The 23,085-nt window shown below is 45.1% G+C and overlaps 1 protein-coding gene across 2 annotated transcripts in view; it reads left to right on the top strand.

The window, feature by feature from the left end:
* DDR2 (discoidin domain receptor tyrosine kinase 2) overlaps window positions 1-23,085 on the top strand; it is a 135,512-nt gene that overhangs the window by 28,470 nt on the left and 83,957 nt on the right. For both annotated transcript variants that reach the window (XM_066597068.1, XM_066597067.1), the window contains exons 3-4: window positions 13,818-13,923; window positions 18,556-18,658. In XM_066597068.1, the coding sequence (XP_066453165.1) occupies window positions 13,848-13,923; window positions 18,556-18,658 (179 nt within the window). In that variant the 5' untranslated portion in view covers window positions 13,818-13,847. The remainder of the gene's footprint in view (window positions 1-13,817; window positions 13,924-18,555; window positions 18,659-23,085) is intronic.

The following is a 23,085-nucleotide window of genomic DNA, read 5'->3' as shown; positions in this document are numbered from 1 at the left end:
TTTGGACCCACTAGGGGACTTGAACGTCTAATTGTAGCATTTATAGTTATAGCAACCCTCCGGTCCTGCACAATCTTAGAAATTGCATAATTTCTCTTTAAAAAGAACAGCTAGAAGGTCTGTGGCCTTATAAGGCCATCCATGCTCCTCTGGGAAATATGCAAATGGAAAGATGGAAAAATACCTCTGCAACACTACTTATTGGAAGGCAGCATTCTTGCAAGTCAATGTCAGACTTTTTAAACAAGCCTTATAACAATGACTAGTCAAAGCAAGAATAACCATACACAGACAGCTGTTCAGGGGTGATTGCCTCTCATCATGTGTGCAGTAGGTTTCTGGCCTAGCTAGCGAGAGGCCTATAGATGTGGATTATTGTGCATTGTATTTAGCCAATAAATCTTTACAGCCAGTTTATACCAAATATACTGTATTTTTCTTTACAATAGGAACAGAAGAAATAAAAGAAAATTGATGTGTTTGTTGTATTAAAATACAATACACTATGGTGGCATGTATGTTATTGAACATACATACATTGTTGAATAAGAATAAGGCTAATGCTTACTTTGACAAAGGAGAGAGTGGTTGCCAGGATAATGAGATACAACACATAAGTACTACATGATAACTTTGAACCAAAAACCTGTGTGTACCACTTGGACAGGTTTATCTTACGGCAAAAGGGTCTTTAGGGAGGGGGGCAGCTAAGATATGAAGATATATAGAAAGATGGTCTATAAAGGGAATTGTATGCTGGATAGACGAGGGATAATATGACATCTATATGTTCCATTTGAGTATAAAGAAATCAAGTGTTCCATTTTGGATTGCCAGCGTTTTTTCATAGGTACAGTTAGACAAGACTTTAGAAACTATTTCTTCTATGGAAGAAACTTTAGAGCTTTTCCAGTTGCGTGCAATTGAGAGATGAGTTGCATGTAATATGTGGCAAATAATGGTTCTGCATTCCAACAGAAAACTGTCTATTCCTAACTGGGTTTGTTTGCAGTTGAAAAGGAATAGAATGTATTCATAGTCTGAAAATGTTTTTCCATAGGGTGGAAATTAGGGGGCAACACCAGAAAATATGGAGCAGTGACCCTATGTGTCCGCAGTTTCTCCAATTTAATAGATTATAGTACCATCTAACTAGTAATTTATAGTACTGTTTGTGGTGAGAGGCACATGCTGTAGACTTTATGGCCCATTATAGAGCGGCTTGCCATTCTTGTAAAGAGATTTGACTTAAAAGGTCTGTTTCCCATTTCAGAAACTGTACTGCTTTCTTTAGAAAAATGTTGTCAGATACAAAATAACACAAACAACACTATCAGAAAAAATGTCCTGCGATCTCAGAGTGTTGGTGAAGAAATGTGCAAAAGGAATCGGTATGGTGTCCACAGGTGAAACGTCAATGGACACTTACTTGAAAGGAGGGGGTGTGTGAATGGCAGAAGCCCCCTCCTTACAGTGTCCTAGGAGATGTAAATCCACGTGGTAAACCGGGAAGCGTTAAATTTGTTTATTCAGGCAACGTGTTTTGGTGCTACAAAGCACAAATGCTCTACGGCTCTGCACATTTCTTCACCAACACTCCGAGAGTGCAGGACATTTTCTCTGATAGTGTTGTTTGTGTTATTTTCTATCCGGGGGAGCTCTTATTACTAAGAACCCCCCAGTGTTTCTGCAGCTCAAGAGGATTGGAGTGACCCATGTGAGATCTTGCGAATTTATGTGGCCTTCCATTGCCACCCCTACACTTTATCCTGGGAAACACACACTGTTTGTACCCTCATGATACCAAATTCCTGAGGCGCTCTCTATATACCATTTGTTTTGCATCAGATAAAAAATGGCAGATTTGTTTCATATGATTTTTATATTTCTTAAAAGTATTATATAGTTATGTGTACCAGGGTGTATGCAAAGTATGAATGTATAAAACTGAGAAGAAGGTATTTTGTATTTTTCCTGAATTGTAGAGAATGATAGCAGTTGTCAATTATAGTGGAAGACTGTATGGAGAGGTCAAGTGGTTGAGGAAGCTTGAAAGTACTAGGGGATATGATTTCCAGTCTAAGATTTGTGAGAAGTGAGATTCTAGTGTTAGCCACGTTTTGTCTGGATGGATAGTACATAGGAAGTGAAGGTTGTGGTTGGGATGGATAATTAGATAGTAGAGGATTTTAGGCAATATGAGAATTTTATATAAGATAATTCTGCTCATTCATCCAACTCCAAGGAAGCTAGCTTGTCCAGTACTTTTTGGATTGAATTTATTATAAGGAAATTGGTTTTAACCATATTGGAAGTATCAGGGGTTAATGAAATGCCTAAATAAGTGGGGGCTCCACTAGACTCGGAAATTGGATGACAAGTGTTGTGTTTTTTTTATATTGATCCCCATCACCAAATTTTTCTTAGGCTGCTAATGATGTCTCCAGGTTAGTGAGTTTTACTACAATGTCATGTGCGAAAGGGTTTATTTTGTGTGTCGTGGGGCCCACCCCAATTCATCTGACATTTGGATTGTTTCTAATGTCCTCTGCCACTAGTTCCATGACAATTAAAAAAATTAAAGGTGACAGGAGGAACCCTTATCTTGTGCCATTTTGTATGTTTAAAGGCTTGGACGGGGCTCATTGATCAACACCATAGCTAAGGGTGATGAATATAAACCTTTAATGGCGTAAAAGATGGGGGTCTTCAAACTCAAATCTCTGCGAAGCTTGAAACTGGTATCCGCAGTGGACCCTGTCAAATACCTCCCCTGCATCCAAGGATAATAAAAGAGAAGGCTTTCAACTTTTGGCAGCCACATCCACCAGATCTATCAATCGACTGGTGCCATCTGGGGCCTCGCGGCCTTTAGCATAGACCACCTGGTCGTTTTTGACCAAGCTAGGCATCAAAGGAAACAGTCTGTTTGCTATTACTTTGGCATAGAGTTTCAGGTCTGAATTTAAAAGGGATATGGGGCGATAATTGTTTGGGGCATTTGGCTCTTTGCCTGGTTTAGGGAGAGCAATTATTATGGCTTTTAAGTTATGTTCTGGGAATGTGTCTTTAGTCATAGCTGAGTTGAAAAAAATTGCAGATATGTCAGAGTAGAATGGAAAGATTTCATGTACTCGTTAGAAAGTTCATCCGGATCTGGGGCCTTTCCTAGTTTTGACTTCTAAATGGCCGAAAGTCTTTCTTGTTCGGAAATTGGATTATTGAGTGACGGTAGTTGCGTTTGTGATAGACTAGGAAAATTTAACCCGTTAGGGAAATCATTGTTTTTTGGGGTTGTAAGATAGAGTGGTTGAGATTTAAGTTGTAGAGGTTGTGGCAGTAATTTGTCTCTGGAGTTTGAGATCTCAAGTGTGTTATTCTATTTTTACTTCTGGCTATTTTTGCTCGATTTGCCATTAATTTGCTCACTTTGTTATAAGAGTTGTAGTATTTCATTTTTAGTGTATATGGGTTATGCCATTCTGAGTAGTATATAAAGTCTTCTTCAGAGGCATGCAATCATCTTCATGTGTTGTTTGTATAGGTCTTCCCTAGCTAACCATAATCTTAATTGGTGGGATGGAACTGTTGTTCTTGGAGGTTGTATTGAGTGTGGCATCATGAATTAGAATTTGCCAGAAATAATTAATTACCCTATATTATTTTTGAGTTTTTTTAATACTGTGTTAAGGAAGGTTATTTAAGATTTATTAGGGGGCATAGATATTGATGATAGTGTAGATAAAATGATTTATGGTACCGATTAATACCTCATTCACATGAGTGTGTGCTGGTGCGTACATAGGTGCACACAAAATCGGTGAACCCACGTACGTAGACGAACATGAGTGAATGCAGGTCCGAGTAGCATTGCTTTCAATGGGGCGTGGCTGCTGCCGGCAACCCCTGCAGTGATTTTCAAGGAAATGCTTTAAATATAAGTCCTTCCCTGAAAATCATCCCTGGCTGGTGTAAAAAAAAATACTCACCTTTCTAGCACAGAATTCAATGAATGGCCGAGCACTGCCTGTGGTTGGCTGAGCGCTGTGACCAATCAAAGACAGCGCTTAGCTTTCATTCAATGAATGGCTGAGCGCTGCCTGTGATTCAATCAGACGCAGGCCTTTCAGCAGGCGGGGATTTTAAATCCCCGCCTGCTGAAAGAACTTTTTTTTACAGTGTTGGGACCCAAGCAGCTAGATGCCCTGAGCCCCAGCAGCGGTGGAGAGGTGAGTATATATATATATTTTTTTTTATTTTTTACACAAGCTAGAAATTATTTTCAGGTAAGGGCTTATATTTAAAGCCCTTCCCTGAAAATCACTGCAGGGGTGCTAGCATCCCATTGCTTTCAATAGCTCCGCTGGCAGCAACGGCGGCCCCAATTGAAAGCAACCGCAGAACATCGCGATCCTCTGCAACAGCTGTCACAGTGTTTAGTGGCAAGGGAATTCCCCACAGGAAGTAAATTATCCCCTGCCACAGCTGTGACAGCTGTGACAACTGTGGCAGAGTGTTTCTTCATCCCTGCGGGGAGTTAAGAATCCCCTGCCACAGTTGTCACACCTCTTTGCCTTTCATTAAATTCTATGAATGGCCAACCGCTGCCTGTGACCAATCACAGGCTGCACTCAGCTGTCATTTGAATGGCTTAGTGCTGCCTGTGATTGCCTGAGGGTGGGGATTTTAAATCCCTGTCTGCTGAAACAGAGTCAGAGCATTGCAGAGAGAAGACAGCCCCGGCAGCTGAGGAGAGGTGAGTATTAGAGATGAGCGAGCACCAAAATGCTTGGGTGCTCGATACTCGGGACGAAATTATCGCGATGCTCGAGGGTTCGTTTCGAGTAACGAACCCCATTGAAGTCAATGGGCGACCTGAGCATTTTTGTATATCGCCGATGCTCGCTAAGGTTTTCATTTGTGAAAATCTGGGCAATTCAAGAAAGTGATGGGAACGACACAGCAACGGATAGGGCAGGCGAGGGGCTACATGTTGGGCTGCATCTCAAGTTCCCATGTCCCACTATTAAGCCACAATAGCGGCAAGAGTGCCCCCCCCCCCCCTCCCAACAACTTTTACTTCTGAAAAGCCCTCATTAGCAATGCATACCTTAGCTAAGCACCACACTACCCTCAACAAAGCACAATCACTGCCTGCATGACACTCCGCTGCCACTTCTCCTGGGTTACATGCTGCCCAACCCCCCCCCCCTGCACAACCCAGTGTCCACAGCGCACACCAAATTGTCCCTGCGCAGCCTTCAGCTGCCCTCATGCCACACCACCCTCATGTCTATTTATAAGTGTGTCTGCCATGAGGAGGAACCGCAGGCACACACTGCAGAGGGTTGGCACGGCTAGGCAGCGACCCTCTTTAAAAGGGGCGGGGCAATAGCCCACAATGCTGTACAGAAGCAATGAGAAATATAATCCTGTGCCACCGCCATCAGGAGCTGCACACGTGGGCATAGCAATGGGGAACCTATGTGCCAGACACTATTCATTCTGTCAAGGTGTCTGCATGCCCCAGTCAGACCGCGGTTTTTTTATAAATAGTCACAGGCAGGTACAACTCCGCAATGGGAATTCCGTGTGCACCCACAGCATGGGTGGCTCCCTGGAACCCACCGGCTGTACATAAATGTATCCCATTGCAGTGCCCATCACAGCTGAGGTAACGTCCGATTAAATGCAGGTGGGCTTCGGCCCACACTGCATGCCCCAGTCACACTGGAGTTCTTTAGAAGTGGACACATGCAGTTACAACTCCCTGTGGACCCACAGCATGGGTGGATGCCAGGAAGCCACCGGCAGTACATAAATATATCCCATTGCATTGCCCAGCACAGCTGATGTAACGTCAGCTTTAATGCAGGTGGGCAAAAAATTAATTGGATTACACTGTAGGCGAGGGCCCCCAAAAATTGGTGTACCAACAGTACTAATGTACGTCAGAAAAATTGCCCATGCCCAACCAAGAGGGCAGGTGAAACCCATTAATCGCTTTGGTTAATGTGGCTTAATTTGTAACTAGGCCTGGAGGCAGCCCAGTTAAAATAAAAATTGGTTGAGGTGAAAGTTTCAACGCTTTAATGATCATTGAAACGTATAAAAATTGTTTACAAAAATTATATGACTGAGCCTTGTGGGCCTAAGAAAAATTGCCCGTTCGGCGTGATTACGTCAGGTTTCAGGAGGAGGAGCAGGATGAGGAGGAGGAATATTATACACAGGTTGATGAAGCTAAAAGGTCCACGTTTTTGATGGTCATAGAGAACGATGCTTCCATCCGCGGGTGCAGCCTACGTATTGTTTAGGTATCGCTGCTGTCCGCTGGTGGAGAAGAGAAGTCTGGTGAAATCCAGGCTTTGTTCATCTTGATGAGTGTAAGCCGGTCGGCACTGTCGGTTGACAGGCGGGTACGCTTATCTGTGATGATTCCCCCAGCCGCACTAAACACCCTCTCTGACAAGACGGTAGCCGCAGGACAAGCAAGCACCTCCAGGGCATACAGCGCGAGTTCAGGCCACGTGTCCAGCTTCGACACCCAGTCGTTGTAGGGGGCAGAGGCGTCACGGAGGACGGTCGTGCAATCGGCTATGTACTCCCTCACCATCCTTTTACAGTGCTCCCGCCGACTCAGCCTTGACTGGGGAGCGGTGACACAGTCTTGCTGGGGAGCCAGAAAGCTGTCAAAGGCCTTAGAGAGTGTTCCCCTGCCTGTGCTGTACATGCTGCCTGATCTCTGCGCCTCCCCTGCTACCTGGCCCTCGGAACTGCGCCTTCTGCCACTAGCGCTGTCGGATGGGAATTATACCATCAGTTTGTCCGCCAGGGTCCTGTGGTATAGCATCACTCTCGAACCCCTTTCCTCTTCGGGTATAAGAGTGGAAAGGTTCTCCTTATACCGTGGGTCGAGCAGTGTGTACACCCAGTAATCCATAGTGGCCAGAATGCGTGTAACGCGAGGGTCACGAGAAAGGCATCCTAACATGAAGTCAGCCATGTGTGCCAGGGTACCTGTACACAACACATGGCTGTCCTCACTAGGAAGATCACTTTCAGGATCCTCCTCCTCCTCCTCGGGCCATACACGCTGAAAGGATGACAGGCAAGCAGCATGGGTACCCTCAGCAGTGGGCCAAGCTGTCTCTTCCCCCTCCTCCTCATCCTCCTCATGCTCCTCCTCCTCCTCCTCAACGCGCTGAGATATAGACAGGAGGGTGCTCTGACTATCCAGCGACATACTGTCTTCCCCCGCCTCTGTTTCCAAGCGCAAAGCGTCTGCCTTTATGCTTTGCAGGGAACTTCTCAAGAGGCATAGCAGAGGAATGCTGATGCTAATGATTGCAGCATCGCCGCTCACCATCTGGGTAGACTCCTCAAAGTTTCCAAGGACCTGGCAGATGTCTGCCAACCAGGCCCACTCTTCTGTAAAGAATTAAGGAGGCTGACTCCCACTGCGCCGCCCATGTTGGAGTTGGTATTCCACTGTAGCTCTATGCTGCTCATAGAGCCTGGCCAACATGTAGAGCGTAGAGTTCCACCGTGTGGGCACGTCGCACAGCAGTCGGTGCACTGGCAGATTAAACCGATGTTGCAGGGTGCGCAGGGTGGCAGCGTCCGTGTGGGACTTGCGGAAATGTGTGCAGAGCCGGCGCACCTTTCCGAGCAGGTCTGACAAGCGTGGGTAGCTTTTCAGAAAGCGCTGAACCACCAAAATAAAGACGTTGGCCAGGCATGGCACGTGCGTGAGGCTGCCGAGCTGCAGAGCCGCCACCAGGTTACGGCCGTTGTCACAAACGACTATGCCCGGTTGGAGGCTCAGCGGCGCAAGCCAGCGGTCGGTCTGCTCTGTCAGACCCTGCAGCAGTTCGTGGGCCATGTGCCTCTTCTCTCCTAAGCTGAGTAGTTTCAGCACGGCCTGCTGACGCTTGCCCACCACTGTGCTGCCACGCCGCGCGACACCGACTGCTGGCGACGTGCTGCTGCTGACACATCTTGATTGCGAGACAGAGGTTGCGTAGGAGGAGGAGGGTGGTTTAGTGGAGGAAGCATACACCGCCGCAGATACCACCACCGAGCTGGGGCCCCTAATTTTGGGGGTGGGTAGGACGTGAGCGGTCCCAGGCTCTGACTCTGTCCCAGCCTCCACTAAATTCACCCAATGTGCCGTCAGGGAGATATAGTGGCCCTGCCCACCTGTGCTTGTCCACGTGTCCGTTGTTAAGTGGACCTTGGCAGTAACCGCGTTGGTGAGGGCGCGTACAATGTTGCGGGAGACGTGGTCGTGCAGGGCTGGGACGGCACATCGGGAAAAGTAGTGGCGACTGGGAACCAAGTAGCGCGGCCGCCGCCGCCATCATGCTTTTAAAAGCCTCTGTTTCCACAAGCCTATACGGCAGCATCTCCAGGCTGATAAATTTGGCTATGTGCACATTTAACGCTTGAGCGTGCGGTTGCGTGGCGGCGTACTTGCGCTTGCGCTCCAACACTTGTGCTAGCGACGGCTGGACGGTGCGCTGAGAGACATTGGTGGATGGGGCCGAGGTCAGCGGAGTTGAGGGTGTGGGTGCAGGCCAGGAGACGGTAGTGCCTGTGTCCTGAGAGGGGGGTTGGATCTCAGTGGCAGGTTGGGGCACAGGGGGAGAGGCAGCGGTGCAAACCGGAGGCGGTGAACGGCCTTCGTCCCACCTTGTGGGGTGCTTGGCCATCATATACCTGCGCATGCTGGTGGTGGTGAGGCTGGTGGTGGTGGCTCCCCGGCTGATCTTGGCGCGACAAAGGTTGCACACCACTGTTCGTCGGTCGTCTGCACTCTCAGTGAAAAACTGCCAGACCTTTGAGCACCTCGGCCTCTGCAGGGTGGCATGGTGCGAGGGGGCGCTTTGGGAAACAGTTGGTGGATTATTCGGTCTGGCCCTGCCTCTACCCCTGGCCACCGCACTCCCTCTTCCAACCTGCCCTGCTGCTGCACTTGCCTCCCCCTCTGAAGACCTATCCTCAGTAGGCGTAGCAAACCAGGTGGGGTCAGTCACCTCATCGTCCTGCTGCTCTTCCTCCGAATCCTCTGTGCGCTCCTCCCTCGGACTTACTCCAATTACTACTACCTGAGTGATAGACAACTGTGTCTCATCATCATCGTCCTCCTCACCCACTGAAAGCTCTTGAGACAGTTGCCGGAAGTCCCCAGCCTCATCCCCCGGACCCCGGGAACTTTCCAAAGGTTGGGCATCGGTCACGACAAACTCCTCCGGTGGGAGAGGAACCATTGCTGGCCATTCTGGGCAGGGGCCCGGGAACAGTTCCTGGGAGTCTGCCTGCTCCTCAGAATGTGTCATTGTAATGGAGTGAGGAGGCTGGGAGGAAGGAGGAGCAGCAGCCAGAGGATTCAGAGTTACAGCAGTGGACGGCGCAGAACTCTGGGTGGTCGATAGATTGCTGGATGCACTTTCTGCCATCCACGACAGGACCTGCACACACTGCTCATTTTCTAATAAAGGTCTACCGCGTGGACCCATTAATTGTGAGATGAATGTGGGAACGCCAGAAACGTGCCTCTCTCCTAATCCCGCAGCAGTCGGCTGCGATACACCTGGATCAGGAGCTCGGCCTGTGCCCACACCCTGACTTGGGCCTCCGCGTCCTCGGCCGCGTCCACGTCCTCTAGGCCTACCCCTACCCCTCAGCATGGTGCATTACCAGTAGTGCAGAAACAGAACGCTGTAATTAAATGTGCCGCTTATTGGCCTGTGGTTGGAGGCTGACTTCGCTTACGGAACGCACAGCAGAGGCAGGAAAGAATTTTGCGCAAGCCTGCTGTAACACTTAGCTGGCTGCGTATGAATTAGGACAACTACCCCCAGCAGAGACCCAGTACACTTGTGGACAGGAATACAGCGGTGATGTAAGAGGCAACACAGAGGCAGGAAAGAAATTTGCGCAAGCCTGCTGTAACACTTAGCTGGCTGCGTATGAATTAGGACAACTACCCCCAGCAGAGACCCAGTACACTTGTGGACAGGAATACAGCGGTGATGTAAGAGGCAACACAGAGGCAGGAAAGAATGTTGTGCAAGCCTGCTGTAACACTTAGCTGGCTGCGTATGAATTAGGACAACTACCCCCAGCAGAGACCCAGTACACTTGTGGACAGGAATACAGCGGTGATGTAAGAGGCAACAGAGGCAGGAAAGAATTTTGCGCAAGCCTGCTGTAACACTTAGCTGGCTGCGTATGAATTAGGACAACTACCCCCAGCAGAGACCCAGTACACTTGTGGACAGGAATACAGCAGTGATGTAAGAGGCAACACAGAGGCAGGAAAGAATTTTGCGCAAGCCTGCTGTAACACTTAGCTGGCTGCGTATGAATTAGGACAACTACCCCCGGCAGAGACCCAGTACACTGAGGACAGTCACAGGCAGCCCAAATAGATTTTTTTTCCCAAATGTTTTTGGAAAGGCCCACTGCCTATATACACTAAATATGTCTTCTGTCCCTGCCTCACCACTACTGGCCCTGAATAATGTAAAATTACTGCAGGACGCAATGCTCTGCACGGCCGATATACAAAAAAAAAAAAAAGTGCAACACTGCAAAAAGCAGCCTCCACACTACTGCACACGGTTAGATGTGGCCCTAAGAAGGACCGTTGGGGTTCTTGAAGCCTAAAAAAACTTCTAACGCTCTCCCTATAGCAGCTCCGGCACCAGCAGCACTGTCCCTGAACTATGTCAGAATGCATCTGTGGCGAGCCGCGGGAGGGGCCGATTTATATACTCGGGTGACACCTGATCTCGCCAGCCACTCACTGCAGGGGGGTGGTATAGGGCTTGAACGTCGCAGGGGGAAGTTGTAATGCCTTCCCTGTCTTCCTATTGGCCGGAAAAGCGCGCTAACGTCTCAGAGATGAAAGTGAAAGTAACTCGAACATCGCGTGGTACTCGTCTCGAGTAACGAGCATCTCGAACACGCTAATACTCGAACGAGTATCAAGCTCAGACGAGTACGTTCGCTCATCTCTAGTGAGTATATATTTTTTTTATTTTTAACACATTCTAGGGATGATTATCAGGTAAGGGCTTATATTTAAAGCCCTTCCCCGAAAATCCCTGCAGGGCCTGCCAGCAGCCCATTGCTTTCAATGGGACTGCAGAAGCGCTGGTCCCATTGAAAGCAATGGGAGAACATCGCGATCCTCTGCCACAGCTGTGACAGTTGTGGCAAGGAATTTTTTACTCCCTGTGGGGAGTCCCCTTATCACTGAACACTGTGACAGTGCTATCACAGTGCTCAGTGACAAGGGAACTCCCCACTGGGGAATATTGACATGGACCACAGACCTATGGTGCACACATGTCCTATCTTTTACAGGTATGTGCGCTTGCACACCTGTAAAGCACGGACATGTGAACACACCATAGGGAACCAACGGTTCTAATAGACCCGTGGTTTTGTGCGCGCAATTGTACGCACATAAACACGCTCGTCTGAATCCACCCTAAGGCTATGAATCTGGCTTTGTTGTCTATAATTATGTTGGAAAGAGAGAAAGCAACTGAGTCTTTAATGACGATAAGTACCCCAGCTTTTTTCTTGCCTGTGTTAGATGAAAATATATGTGGAAATTGGCGGGGATGATCTTTTAAAGTGTGATTCTTGTATGCATATTATGTTGGCATTTGCCTTCTTAGCTTCGTTTTACAGTAATGATTATTTATATGGGCTATTTAGGCCCCTAACATTAAGTGAAAATATTTTTATAGAGATTATGGGTTAAAGTAAGATGTCATGCTCATCTAAAAGCTCTTTATCTCCATGTCTTACAGCAGCTTGAAGCATGTTGAATCAACATCAACATTGTTGATATAAACCCTTTGCCTTGGTGGTACACTTAGTAAAACTAGGAAAACAAGAGAAAATAACATGGAGTCTATGGTGAATAAAAAAATATTGTCAATAGGATATAGGAGGATTGGGCAGCGTGTGAGAATGCAAAAAGTAGGGGTAAATTGTAGGAGAACAGTTCTTGTCCTAGGCCTACAGTAGATTAAAGATCTCAGCCATCCCTTATTGCTAGGGCACATTTTTTCGGCAGCTTGCAAGATGGTGAATGAGGCCTAGTTGTGTTTTGTTGGGTGGAGAAGGTGAAGATCAGCCCCACAGCTGGAGAAGTTCTACTCCCTTTTCTAAAGAGCTAAAGGAGTGGGTTGATCCATTTTTCGTGGTGATCACTTTTGTGGGGTAGCCCCATTTATATGGAATTGTGTGCTTCCTTAGCAATTGGGTGACTGGTGAGACTGTTTTCGGAGATTTTAAATGAGCTGCCATATTTGAGACTAGCTTGTTACCCACTACTTCGTCCATATGGAATTTGTATTTTTTTAATCAAATCTGTGTTTTGCTAAGATTTTCTTTAAATTCTCAATCCATGTTATTATATGTCTTTCGTTCAAGTTGTGTGGCAAAATCTGTCTGTTTGTGTCGTACAGCTCAGCTTTTATTTGTTATACGGCTGAAGTAAAATGAAAGCTGCGCTGTGATTGGTTGCTGGAGCTCCGCTTTCATTTCTTACACAGCTGAGTTAAAATAAAGGCAGCGCTGTGATTGGTTGCTACTTGTTATACTGCTGAGGTAAAATAAATGCTGTGCTGTGATTGGTTGGCATTTCTTATACTTCTGAGGTAAAATAAAAGCTCCGCTGTGATTGGTTGCTACTAGAGATGAGCGAGCATACTCGCTAAGGGCAATTGCTCGATCGAGCATTGCCCTTAGTGAGTACCTGCCCGCTCAGGAGCAAAGATTCGGCTGCCGGCGGGGAGGAACAGAGGCGAAATCTCTCTCTCCCTCTCCCCCCCCCCCCCCGCTCCCCCGTGCTCATGGCCGCAACTCACCTGTTACCTGCGCCGGCAGCCGAACCTTTTCTTCTGAGCGGGGAAATACTCGCTAAGGACAATGCTCGATCGAGTAATTGTCCTTAGCGAGTATGCTCGCTCATCTCTAGTTGCTACTTGTTATACTTCAGAAGTAAAATAACTGCTGCGCAGTGATTGATTGCTACCTGTTATACTGCTGAGGTAAAATAAAAGCTATGCTGTGATTGGTTGCTATGGGCAACACAGATTTTCTTTAAAATCTCACTTCCTGTTAATGTGTCTTTCATTCAAGTTTTAATCCCGGGCAACACTGGGTATCCCTGCTCGCTTAATAATCACATATGTGTGGCAGCGACGTCTGCCCTCACGTGTCTGCCCGTTTGTGGAGGCCTACCTTATGATGTGTGCCCCCTATGTAATTGATTGCATAGTTCACATATGGTTATTGAGCATATTCTATAGTCCTGGTGATATCTGTTAGTCATGGTGATATGTACTGCTATGAGTGCCCAAAAAAGGCTAAGATTAGGGCTTTTTTACGGCTATTAGCGCGGCGCTTTCAGCACCGCGCTAATCACGATATAACGCTCCCAATGGGACCGCTCAGACAGCCGCTTGGTCGCAGTGCTTTTCAGCGCCATGATTTTCGAGCGGTGTCTGCTCTATATTTTTGACATTTAGCGCTCCTCATCAACTATGAGGAGTGCTAGAAGCTGGTGTCAGACGAAAACTAAAGTAAAACACAACAGAGCACTGCGATTGCGGCGCTTACGGCAACGCCTGTCTGAAGGAGACCTAAATGTAAGTATTCAAAACCTCACATTTCTTGACAGAACCCCCAACCACTCAGAGTCCTCTCAGTTAAACATTCTGCTAATCTGAACACTGGCTCTGCTCAGCCAGACAACTAATAAAGTCATGTTTGCTATATTTTTGCAGGTTTATTTTTCTGAACTCCTCTGCTAAAGGATGACCGTTGAAAAACAAATTACATTAATATTAGTTCTACAACTCTTGAGCTCTGTGGAATCGCAGGTCAACCCAGGTGAGTTGTAACAGAACTGGCAATATGAAAAAAGTTTGGTACCGTGTTAGGGTGCATTCAGACGAGCATGTGCTGGTGCGTACATAGGAGCGCACAAAATCGGCGCACCCACCTACATGCACAAACATGCGTGAAGGCAGGTCCGTGCAACATTGCTTTCAATGGGGCCACAGCTGCTGTCGACGGCCCCATTGAAAGCAATGGTTTTCCGGCAACCCCTGCAGTGATTTTCAGGGAAGGGCTTGAAATATAAGCCCTTCCCTGAAAATCATTCCTATCTGGTGTAAAAAAACACATATATATATATATATATATACTCACCTCTCTGCTGCTGTCGGGAATTAGGTGCATCTAGCTGCTTGGGTCCCGTCACTGTAATGAAGTTCTTTCAGCAGGCGTGCATCTGATTGGCTAAGCACTCAGCCAATCACAGGCAGCGCTCAGCCATTCATTGAAAGACAGCTGAGCGCTGCCTGTGATTTGTCCCAGTGCTCAGCCAATCACTGGCAGCACTTGGCCATTCATTGAATATTGACACGCACCGCAGATGCATTTGCATGCCTGTAAAACACAGATATGTGAACATATCATAGGGAACTAATAGTTCTAATAGACGTGTGGTTATGTTTGCACGTATGTACGCACATAAAGGGGCTCGTCTGAATGCACCCTTAGCCAGTAGATCAAAATGTGATTGTTCTCGGTAAGAGAAACCAAGTAATCTTGTAGATACGATACCTTTTAATAACTAACAAAAAGACATGATGTTAATTGAAGAGTAAAGGTTCGAAAGCTTGCATTAACATCATGTATTTTTGTTAGACATTAAAAGGTAGCATATCTACAAGATTACCAGAACTGGAAATATCACACAAACTGTATTCTATGCTAATAGCGGTATTTACATAGTTTTATAGTTTCCAACTATTTCCAGCTCTTGGTGACCACATCAGAAAATACCACTGATACAAGTAAATGTATACATGTCTAACCTGTGCGTTCTAAATGTCATCTGCCACATGACAACAATATGGGTTTTTGTGCTTCAGAAACTTCTTCAACAACAAAAATGGTACAGAGCCCAAATTTCTACTCCATTTTATTAGAGAATGTCACAATAGAAAAATAGAAAAAACCTCATACCACCCTGGTTTCCAATACATAAAGTTGTGGTAAGGCACACTGTAAGATACTCCAAAAAAATTGTGGTCTAATAAAGCTATCCTGATCTCCAGGTCATACTAAATCAAAGTTTAGAACTTTGATTATAACTTCTACCATTACATTTTAAAAAATGATTTCTACCGGACAGTGCTAAAGGAGGACATGACTGCTAACACCCATTCATACAATGGAATTTTCATGCAAATTCTGTGCCAGACATGGAATTTTCCACACCCTGACTTGAAATCTGCATCATAAAAAATGACTTGCCAGTTTTCCACTGATTCTGCACAGAAAATGCAAGTCAGCCCAGGCTTTCAGCTGTAGATTCCACTGGAAATAGACTACAGATTTTACAAAAAAGACTATGTGAATGTACCCAGATTTCCACCACTGAAAATTTGTTCCATGGAATCAGATTTGTGGATTTTTTCCAAGCCAGATTAGCTCGTATAGGAAGATCAAATATTTCTGCAATTTCTATATGATCATAATTAAAGGGGCGGTCTAATCACAGACAGTCCCTTCCATATTAGAGTCATAGTGACTGGCTAATTTTGCCAGCTAAATATTTTAGATTTTCAGATGAATTTTGCTCATAGTGTGGTCTGACCAGTGACTTGTAAAGGGGACGAACAATGTTCTTTTCATGTGCTCCTTTACCTTTTCTGATGCACTCCATTATCCTATTTGCATTGGCAGCAGCTACCTGACACTGGTTGCTCCCTTACATATCTTCCCGTAGTTTGGGCTTTAAACAGGATTTTACAGACAAGCTCCACCCCTTTCCATTTTGACAATCCTTCTGAACAGACTGTAACCCTGTAAGTTCACCAACCAGTCACAGCTTCCATCCAACCTGGTCTGTTATTCCCGCTATGTGGCAGTTTTCCACAGACATTATTACTTCCAGTAATGGTCAGACTTCTAGCATCACCATACAGTTTAGAAAGTTTTTTATTTTTTTTATTTTAAGTGTATCCTTATTAGAGATGAGCGAACGTACTCGTCCGAGCTTGATGCTCGGGCGAATATTAGGGTGTTCGGGATGTTCGTTATTCGTAACGAACACCACACGATGTTCGGATGTTCGGGTTACTTTAACTTTCTTCCCTGAGAAATCATTTCTATATGCGCTCAATGGGGCCGGCGGCAGCAGCGCCAACCCCATTGAGAACATATAGAAGACAAATCCTTCTTCTCTGCCACAGCTGTAACAGCTGTGACAGAGAAGAACGATGTTTGCCCATTGAATTCAATGGAACCGGCAATACAGCCGACTCCACTGAATGCAATGGGCTGCCGGCGATCGCGGGATGAATTGTCGGAAAGGGGTTAAATATATAAGCCCTTTCCTGCAATTCATCCAGAAATGTGTAAAAATAAAAAATATATATATACTCACCTGGTGCCGACAGACGGAGTTCAGCGCGGCAGGCTGCAGTTCTCCTGAACTGCTCTGAACAGCTGTGAGTAGTATTCAGCAGCCGGGGATTTAAAATCCCCGCCTGCTGAATAAGATGCCTCTGAATGGTCACAGCCTGACCAATCAGAGGCCAGCCCTCACTCACACCCATTCATGAATTCATGAATGGGTGAGTGAGGGCTGCCTCTGATTGGCTCAGGGGCAGCTCTCCTGCCCCTGAGCCAATCAGAGGCAGCCCTCACTCACCCATTCATGAATTCATGAATGGGTGTGAGTGAGGGCTGGCCTCTGATTGGTCAGGCTGTGACCATTCAGAGGCATCTTATTCAGCAGGCGGGGATTTTAAATCCCCGGCTGCTGAATACTACTAACAGCTGTTCAGAGCAGTTCAGGAGAACTGCAGCCTGCCGCGCTGAACTCCGTCTGTCGGCACCAGGTGAGTATATATATATTTTTTATTTTTACACATTTCTGGATGAATTGCAGGAAAGGGCTTATATATTTAACCCCTTTCCGACAATTCATCCCGCGATCGCCGGCAGCCCATTGCATTCAGTGGAGTCGGCTGTATTGACGGCTCCATTGAATTCAATGGGCTAACATCGTTCTTCTCTGCCACAGCTGTTACAGCTGTGGCAGAGGAGAACTTGCTGTGTCGTTCCCATCATTTTCTTGAATTGCCAAGATTTTCACACATGAAAACCTTAGCGAGCATCGGTGAAATACAAAAATGTTCCGGTCGCCCATTGACTTCAATGGGGTTCGTTATTCGAAACGAACACCCGAACATCGCGGGAAGTTCGTTTCGAATAACGCGAACCCGAACATTTTGGTGTTCGCTCATCTTTAATCCTTATTAACTGTTCTGTCAGTTTTAACCTTACTAACCCCTCCCAATGCTCCTCTCCCATCCTCCTTACTCAATCCCAGATCACTACCTACACTATCTTCCCCTCTATCTCTCTGGTTGCCCTCCTCCATCGCTAATTAAACACTCCTCCAACACTCCTCAAACCTTCTAGCCATCTTCTGCTCCAGCACAGCTGCACTCTCTCCATTGAGATGTAGCCCATCCCTACAGTGGAACCTGTAGTCATTAGCAAAGACAGCCCAGTTCTCCAGAAACCCAAACCCCTCCTTCCTACAAGTCTTGAGCTACTTTTGGTGTGGCATGTGGTACAGGTAGTATTTTAGAAAATACTACTTTGGAGGTCCTTGCCCTATACTTGCATCCTAGTTACCTAAAATTGTTCTTAAGGACCTTCCTCCAACTCTAACTTTGTCATTATTACCAATATGTACCATAACTGGATCCACATCAACCCTTCCCACTAATCTGTCAACCTGATCCGTGATGTGTCAAACTTGAGCGTCAGGAAGACAACACAGTGTTCAACGATCCTGGTCTTTGTGGCAGATTGCCTTGTCTGCCCCCTAAAAAAAGAGTCTCCCACTACCAGGACCTGTCTAACCTGCCCTGCACTCTCCGTACACTTCATACTGGAGCAGACATCCTCCTGGGGTTCAAAGGGCATGTTATGCTGCAGCAATGCTAATCCTGTTATGGCATTCCCCTCATCTGCCAACTTTGCAAATTTGTTGAGGGGTGTCAGTTCAGGACCAGCCTCCCTGTATCTCTTTCCTCTACCCCTCCTAACTTTTACCCAACTAGCTGCCTGCTCATCCTGCTCCCACAAACTACCATCCACTCCCAAATCTGCCCCAGTGAGTCCCTGCTCAGTGAGCGGCAAACTCCTTTCCATGGAGTTTTTATATTGCTGCTGCACAGAACCCAAGCAGCAGTGATATAAATTTATCGTTGATAGTCGCAAAGGGGTCAAAGGGAATTTTCAACCAATTACTTTTACATTTTTCTTTAAGAGGTTTTTGTAGTAAATAATGAATTTTAGGTTAAGTTTTAAACTTAAGAATACACAACAAAACACTGTCTAGACAGCATTATAAGAATAAATATTTTATTAGTATACTGTCTCCTTCTACCACATACAGAGATGTAACTGCACCATTTCTCTTATTTCCAGCTGTCTGCCGCTACCCACTGGGTATGACTGGTAGACAAATTCCTGATGAAGACATCACTGCATCCAGTCAGTGGTCAGAATCAACTGCAGCAAAATATGGAAGGTAATCATTGAAGTCACTTCACACTATCAACTTTTGTATGTCTTATTTCAAAGGAAAATGTACACTGATTGGCTGCTTTGTTTGAGACATCAATGTAGTAACCGATTGCAACTCCTTTGACCTTCAAATCATAGCAATTCATCATGGCATCTATCCTCTGATATCGGAGGACCCAGGATGTGCTAAGGAAACGTTTCACACCCCATTACTCCAGCTCCACCAGCCTGAATTGCTGATATTTAAGAGGAAGAGTTCATGGATTCATGCCTGCTGTGCCAAATTTTGACCCTCTCATTAGCATGGTGCAACAAAAATTTTGGAAATCTGACATGTGTCGCTTTGACATGGAATAACTCTGTAAAGGTTTTGCATATCCAAGTGATTCTGACATTGTTTTTTCACCATATATTGTGCTTCATTTAGGCGGTAAAAATAGACCAATAGAATTTGTGTATATTTATTAAAAGTGCCAAAATTGGGAAAATTTTGAAACAATTGTCATTTTTCACATTTTCAACTGCAATATCTTAAATATCTGTAAACATAATATAGAATTTTTTGATCAGATATATATTTCCATCTGTTTACTTTATTCTGGGTGCATTGGAGAAACGTAAGTTTTTTTTTAACCATTTAGGAGACGTACAAATTTAACATTGATTATTAGTAACATTTTGAGGAACACTTTGTTTTCCTGCACCAAGCCAAGATTGCAAAGGCTAATAGGTGTCAGAAAGATAGATACCCCCACAAATGACTCCATTTAAAAAACATACATCCCTTAATATATTCACTGAGGGGTGTGATGAGTATTTTGACCATACGGTTTCTTTTCAGGAATTGATGCAATTTAGAGGAGAAAAAATAAAATGTCATTTTTACAAATATGTCATTTTAAAGACAGGATTTTTTTCTACAGTGCACATGAAAATGAGGATTTGCACCCCAAAATGGATACCTCTATTTGTCCTGTGTTCAGAAACATACCCATTGTGGCCCTAATATTGTGTCTGTATGCACAACTGGGTCCAAACCAAAAGGAGCATCCGGGGGCTTTCAGAACAGACATTTTGCTTGAAGGTGATTTAGGCCCCATTGCCCACTTGTAGACCCTTTGAGTGGCCAAAACCACAGAGGACCCCAACACATGACCCCATTTTGAAAACAAGACCCCTTAACAAATTCATCTAGGGGTCTACTGCGTATTTTGACCACAGTTTTTGAATGAATCTAAGCAAAGCAGAAGGAAAAAAATAACGATTTTTGTTTTTTTAGCAATTACATCATTTTAAAAATAGTTTTTTTTTTGTACAGCACACATATATGAATGAAGACTTTCACCCCAAAATGGATACTGCCGTTTGTGCTGCATTCAGAAACATACCCATTGTGGCCCGAATCTTATGTCCATATGCACAACAGGGCCCAAAATGAAAGGAGCAGCCGGTCGCTTTCAGAACAGACCTTTGGCTTAAAGGTGTTTTAGGCCCCATTGCGCACTTGTAGAGCCCTTGAGCGGCCAAAACAACAGAGAACCCCAACAAATGATCCGATTTACAAAACTATATCCCTTAACGCATTTATATAGGAGTGTACTGCATAGTTAGACCCTACGGTTTTTGAATGAATCGAAGCAAAGCGAATCGAACTTTTTTTTAATAGTTTTTCTTATACAGCACACATATAAATGAAGACTTTTACCCCAAAATAGATACCCCTGTTTGTCCCGTGTTCAGAAAAATACCCATTGTGACCTTAATCTTCTGTCTGGATGCACAACGGGGCCCAAACTGAATGGAGCATCAAACTTTAACTGTCTTTTAACTTTTACGGAATCACCATTAACCATTGGATAATGGCGAGCATGTGACCGAAAACCGCTCACCGCTCCAGGCTCTTGGCTACCTTTAGTAGCTAGGAACAAGGAGATTTCAAATTTCACAGGCCCTCCCCAGCTTCTGCGCTTGCTTCCGCCATTTTGGCGAGGGGCGCATGTGGGGAAAGGTCCGCGGATAAGGATCCCATCAGGGGACATCACCGCAGGCCTTAGGTAAGTAATTTCACCTCTCCTCACGATTCGGATCTGTGATGGGAGGTGAAACTTTAGCTTTTTTTTTAGTTTTTATATTTTTTTTCAATTTTTTACTACAACTAGGATTGAATTTCAGGGAAGGGCTTATATTTAAAGCTCTTCTCTAAAAATAATTGCGGGTGTGCCGGCATCCGATTGCTTTCAATGGGGCTCCATTGAAATCAACAGGAGAGCTTTGCGATCCTCTGCCACAGCTGTGACAGCTGTGGCAGGGGATCCTTTACTCTCCGCGGGGAGTCCCCTTGTCACTGAACACTGACAGTGCTGTCACAGTGTTCAGTGATGAAGAGACTCCCTGCAGGGAATATTGACACGCACCACAGACCTATGCGGTGCACGAATGTCCTATCTTTTACAGGTGCACACTTTTGTACGCCTGTAAAACACGGACCTCTGAACACACCATAGGGAACCAACAGTTCTAACAGACATGTGGTTATGTGCGCACATATGTACGCACATAAACACACTCGTCTGAATGCACCCAAAAGATGAGTTGTGTATTCGGACATGCTAGTTTTAGCACCAATGTTTGTATTTGACGAAAATTTGCTTGACTGTTCGTCAGAACCATTCTAAACATTCTCCTTGGACACCTTTTTCCAATGTGTTGTATATATCCACAAGATTCTCTTTCACTGAATGTCTTCCTGCAGTCACACATTCCTGGAATACTCCCAACAATGTTGCATAGGAAAACCCCACAAGGTTGGCAGTTTTTGAATAATGGACTAGGCTAGTCTGACTATGCCTTGTTTCAACTTGCTCAGAGCATTTGATTTTCCCATTGTAGTGTACAGTAGATTCACCCTGAAACTGATCCACAGAAAACCTGCTAACTTGATTTTTTGCTGCACACTAGGTTCCCATGTCTAATTTCCATACAGTGAAGCTACAATCGTCAGGACAGTTTTTCCAATAAAGAGTCCATTAAATGTATTTGCAAGCTATATGTTGTCGATGTTTTGTTTTGCAGTTAGGGTTACATTCCTGTACAGTGCTTATTTTCGATTTTTAGGAATAGCTATGGTTCAGCTTGGTGTACAATAAAATATACAGTGAACGATCACTGCATTAGGAACATCTTGTATGTGACATCTAATGATCAGTAACATGGTACCATATAATTGGCACGTCATAATCTGCTCTCAGATAATGTGCTGATCTCTCCTCTACACCAAAGAAGGCCACATTTGGCAGTCATACGTAAATGTGGTGATTGAGTGACTTTGACCACGGGGCAAATTATTGGCACCAGTAATGCTGAAGCAGTCACACTTGTTGTCTGTTCCCAAACCAGAGTTTTAAGAGTGTACCAAGACTTAATAAAACCATTGTAAGATATCTGACAGAAGACCAACAGTGGCAAGTCACATGTGGTTGATTTTAGAAGTGAGCATCAGGTGGCACATCTGGTATCTCAGCAATGATGTACCACAGTGGACCAACTGACCAAGAAGTACAACAAATTTCCACAATGACCATGTGGTTTATCTTGCATTGATTGGGGTTTAATCCCTGAAGACTGACAAGGGTGTCCATGGTGACCATATGTCATTGCCAAGAACCCCTCGCATGGATCATGAAAGATGTCAGTGGACCTTGGGCACATGGCAGAAAATTGTCTGGAATGAAGAGTCCCATTTCCTGCTGAAACATATGAATGGCCAGGTCAGCCTCTAGTGTAAACAGCATGAAGCTGTATCCCACGGGTGTATCATTGAGGTTCAAGAGGCCAGTGGTGGTAGTTCATGGTCTGGGGAGTGTTTTCTTGCATGGGCTAGGACCATTGGTTATCATACCACAATTCTTGAATGATGAATGCTACAGGGACCTGTTAGATGACATATATTCAGGACCTCTTCCCTGACCACAGTTCTATCTTCCAACAAGACAATGCTCCATGTCATCACTAGGGAGAAATTAGAGGAAAATTAAATATAGACAAATTTGTGGGTTTTTCATTTGCATCTTTCCAATAATAAATGGAGTTTATTGGAAAAATGGACATATATGGAGTGAGGGTTGGCACATGAAAACATTTTTTAGTATTTTTTTTACATTTATTCATCCCACAAGGGGACTTGAAGATGTAATTGTTAGATTTTTTTGTGTATTATCTCAAACTGTCACTTTCCCCCTAACAGTCAAGTCTACTATTATCAGTTATGAAACTGACCACAGTAGGCCACCATTCATGTCAGACCAGGAGAACATGGCAGTCATCGGCACCCTACGATCAGATTGCAAGGATTTCATGTTTGAACAGCAATCCCTTGCTAACCTCTTTGTCTCTTGGTGGGAGGAGACAAACATCTTTACCTCTGACAATCGA

Source organism: Eleutherodactylus coqui, chromosome 3 (genome assembly GCF_035609145.1).
Source record: "Eleutherodactylus coqui strain aEleCoq1 chromosome 3, aEleCoq1.hap1, whole genome shotgun sequence".
Lineage (NCBI taxonomy): Eukaryota > Metazoa > Chordata > Amphibia > Anura > Eleutherodactylidae > Eleutherodactylus > Eleutherodactylus coqui.
Note: the sequence above shows the minus strand (reverse complement) of the source record. Positions and strands in the feature narration are given on the sequence as shown.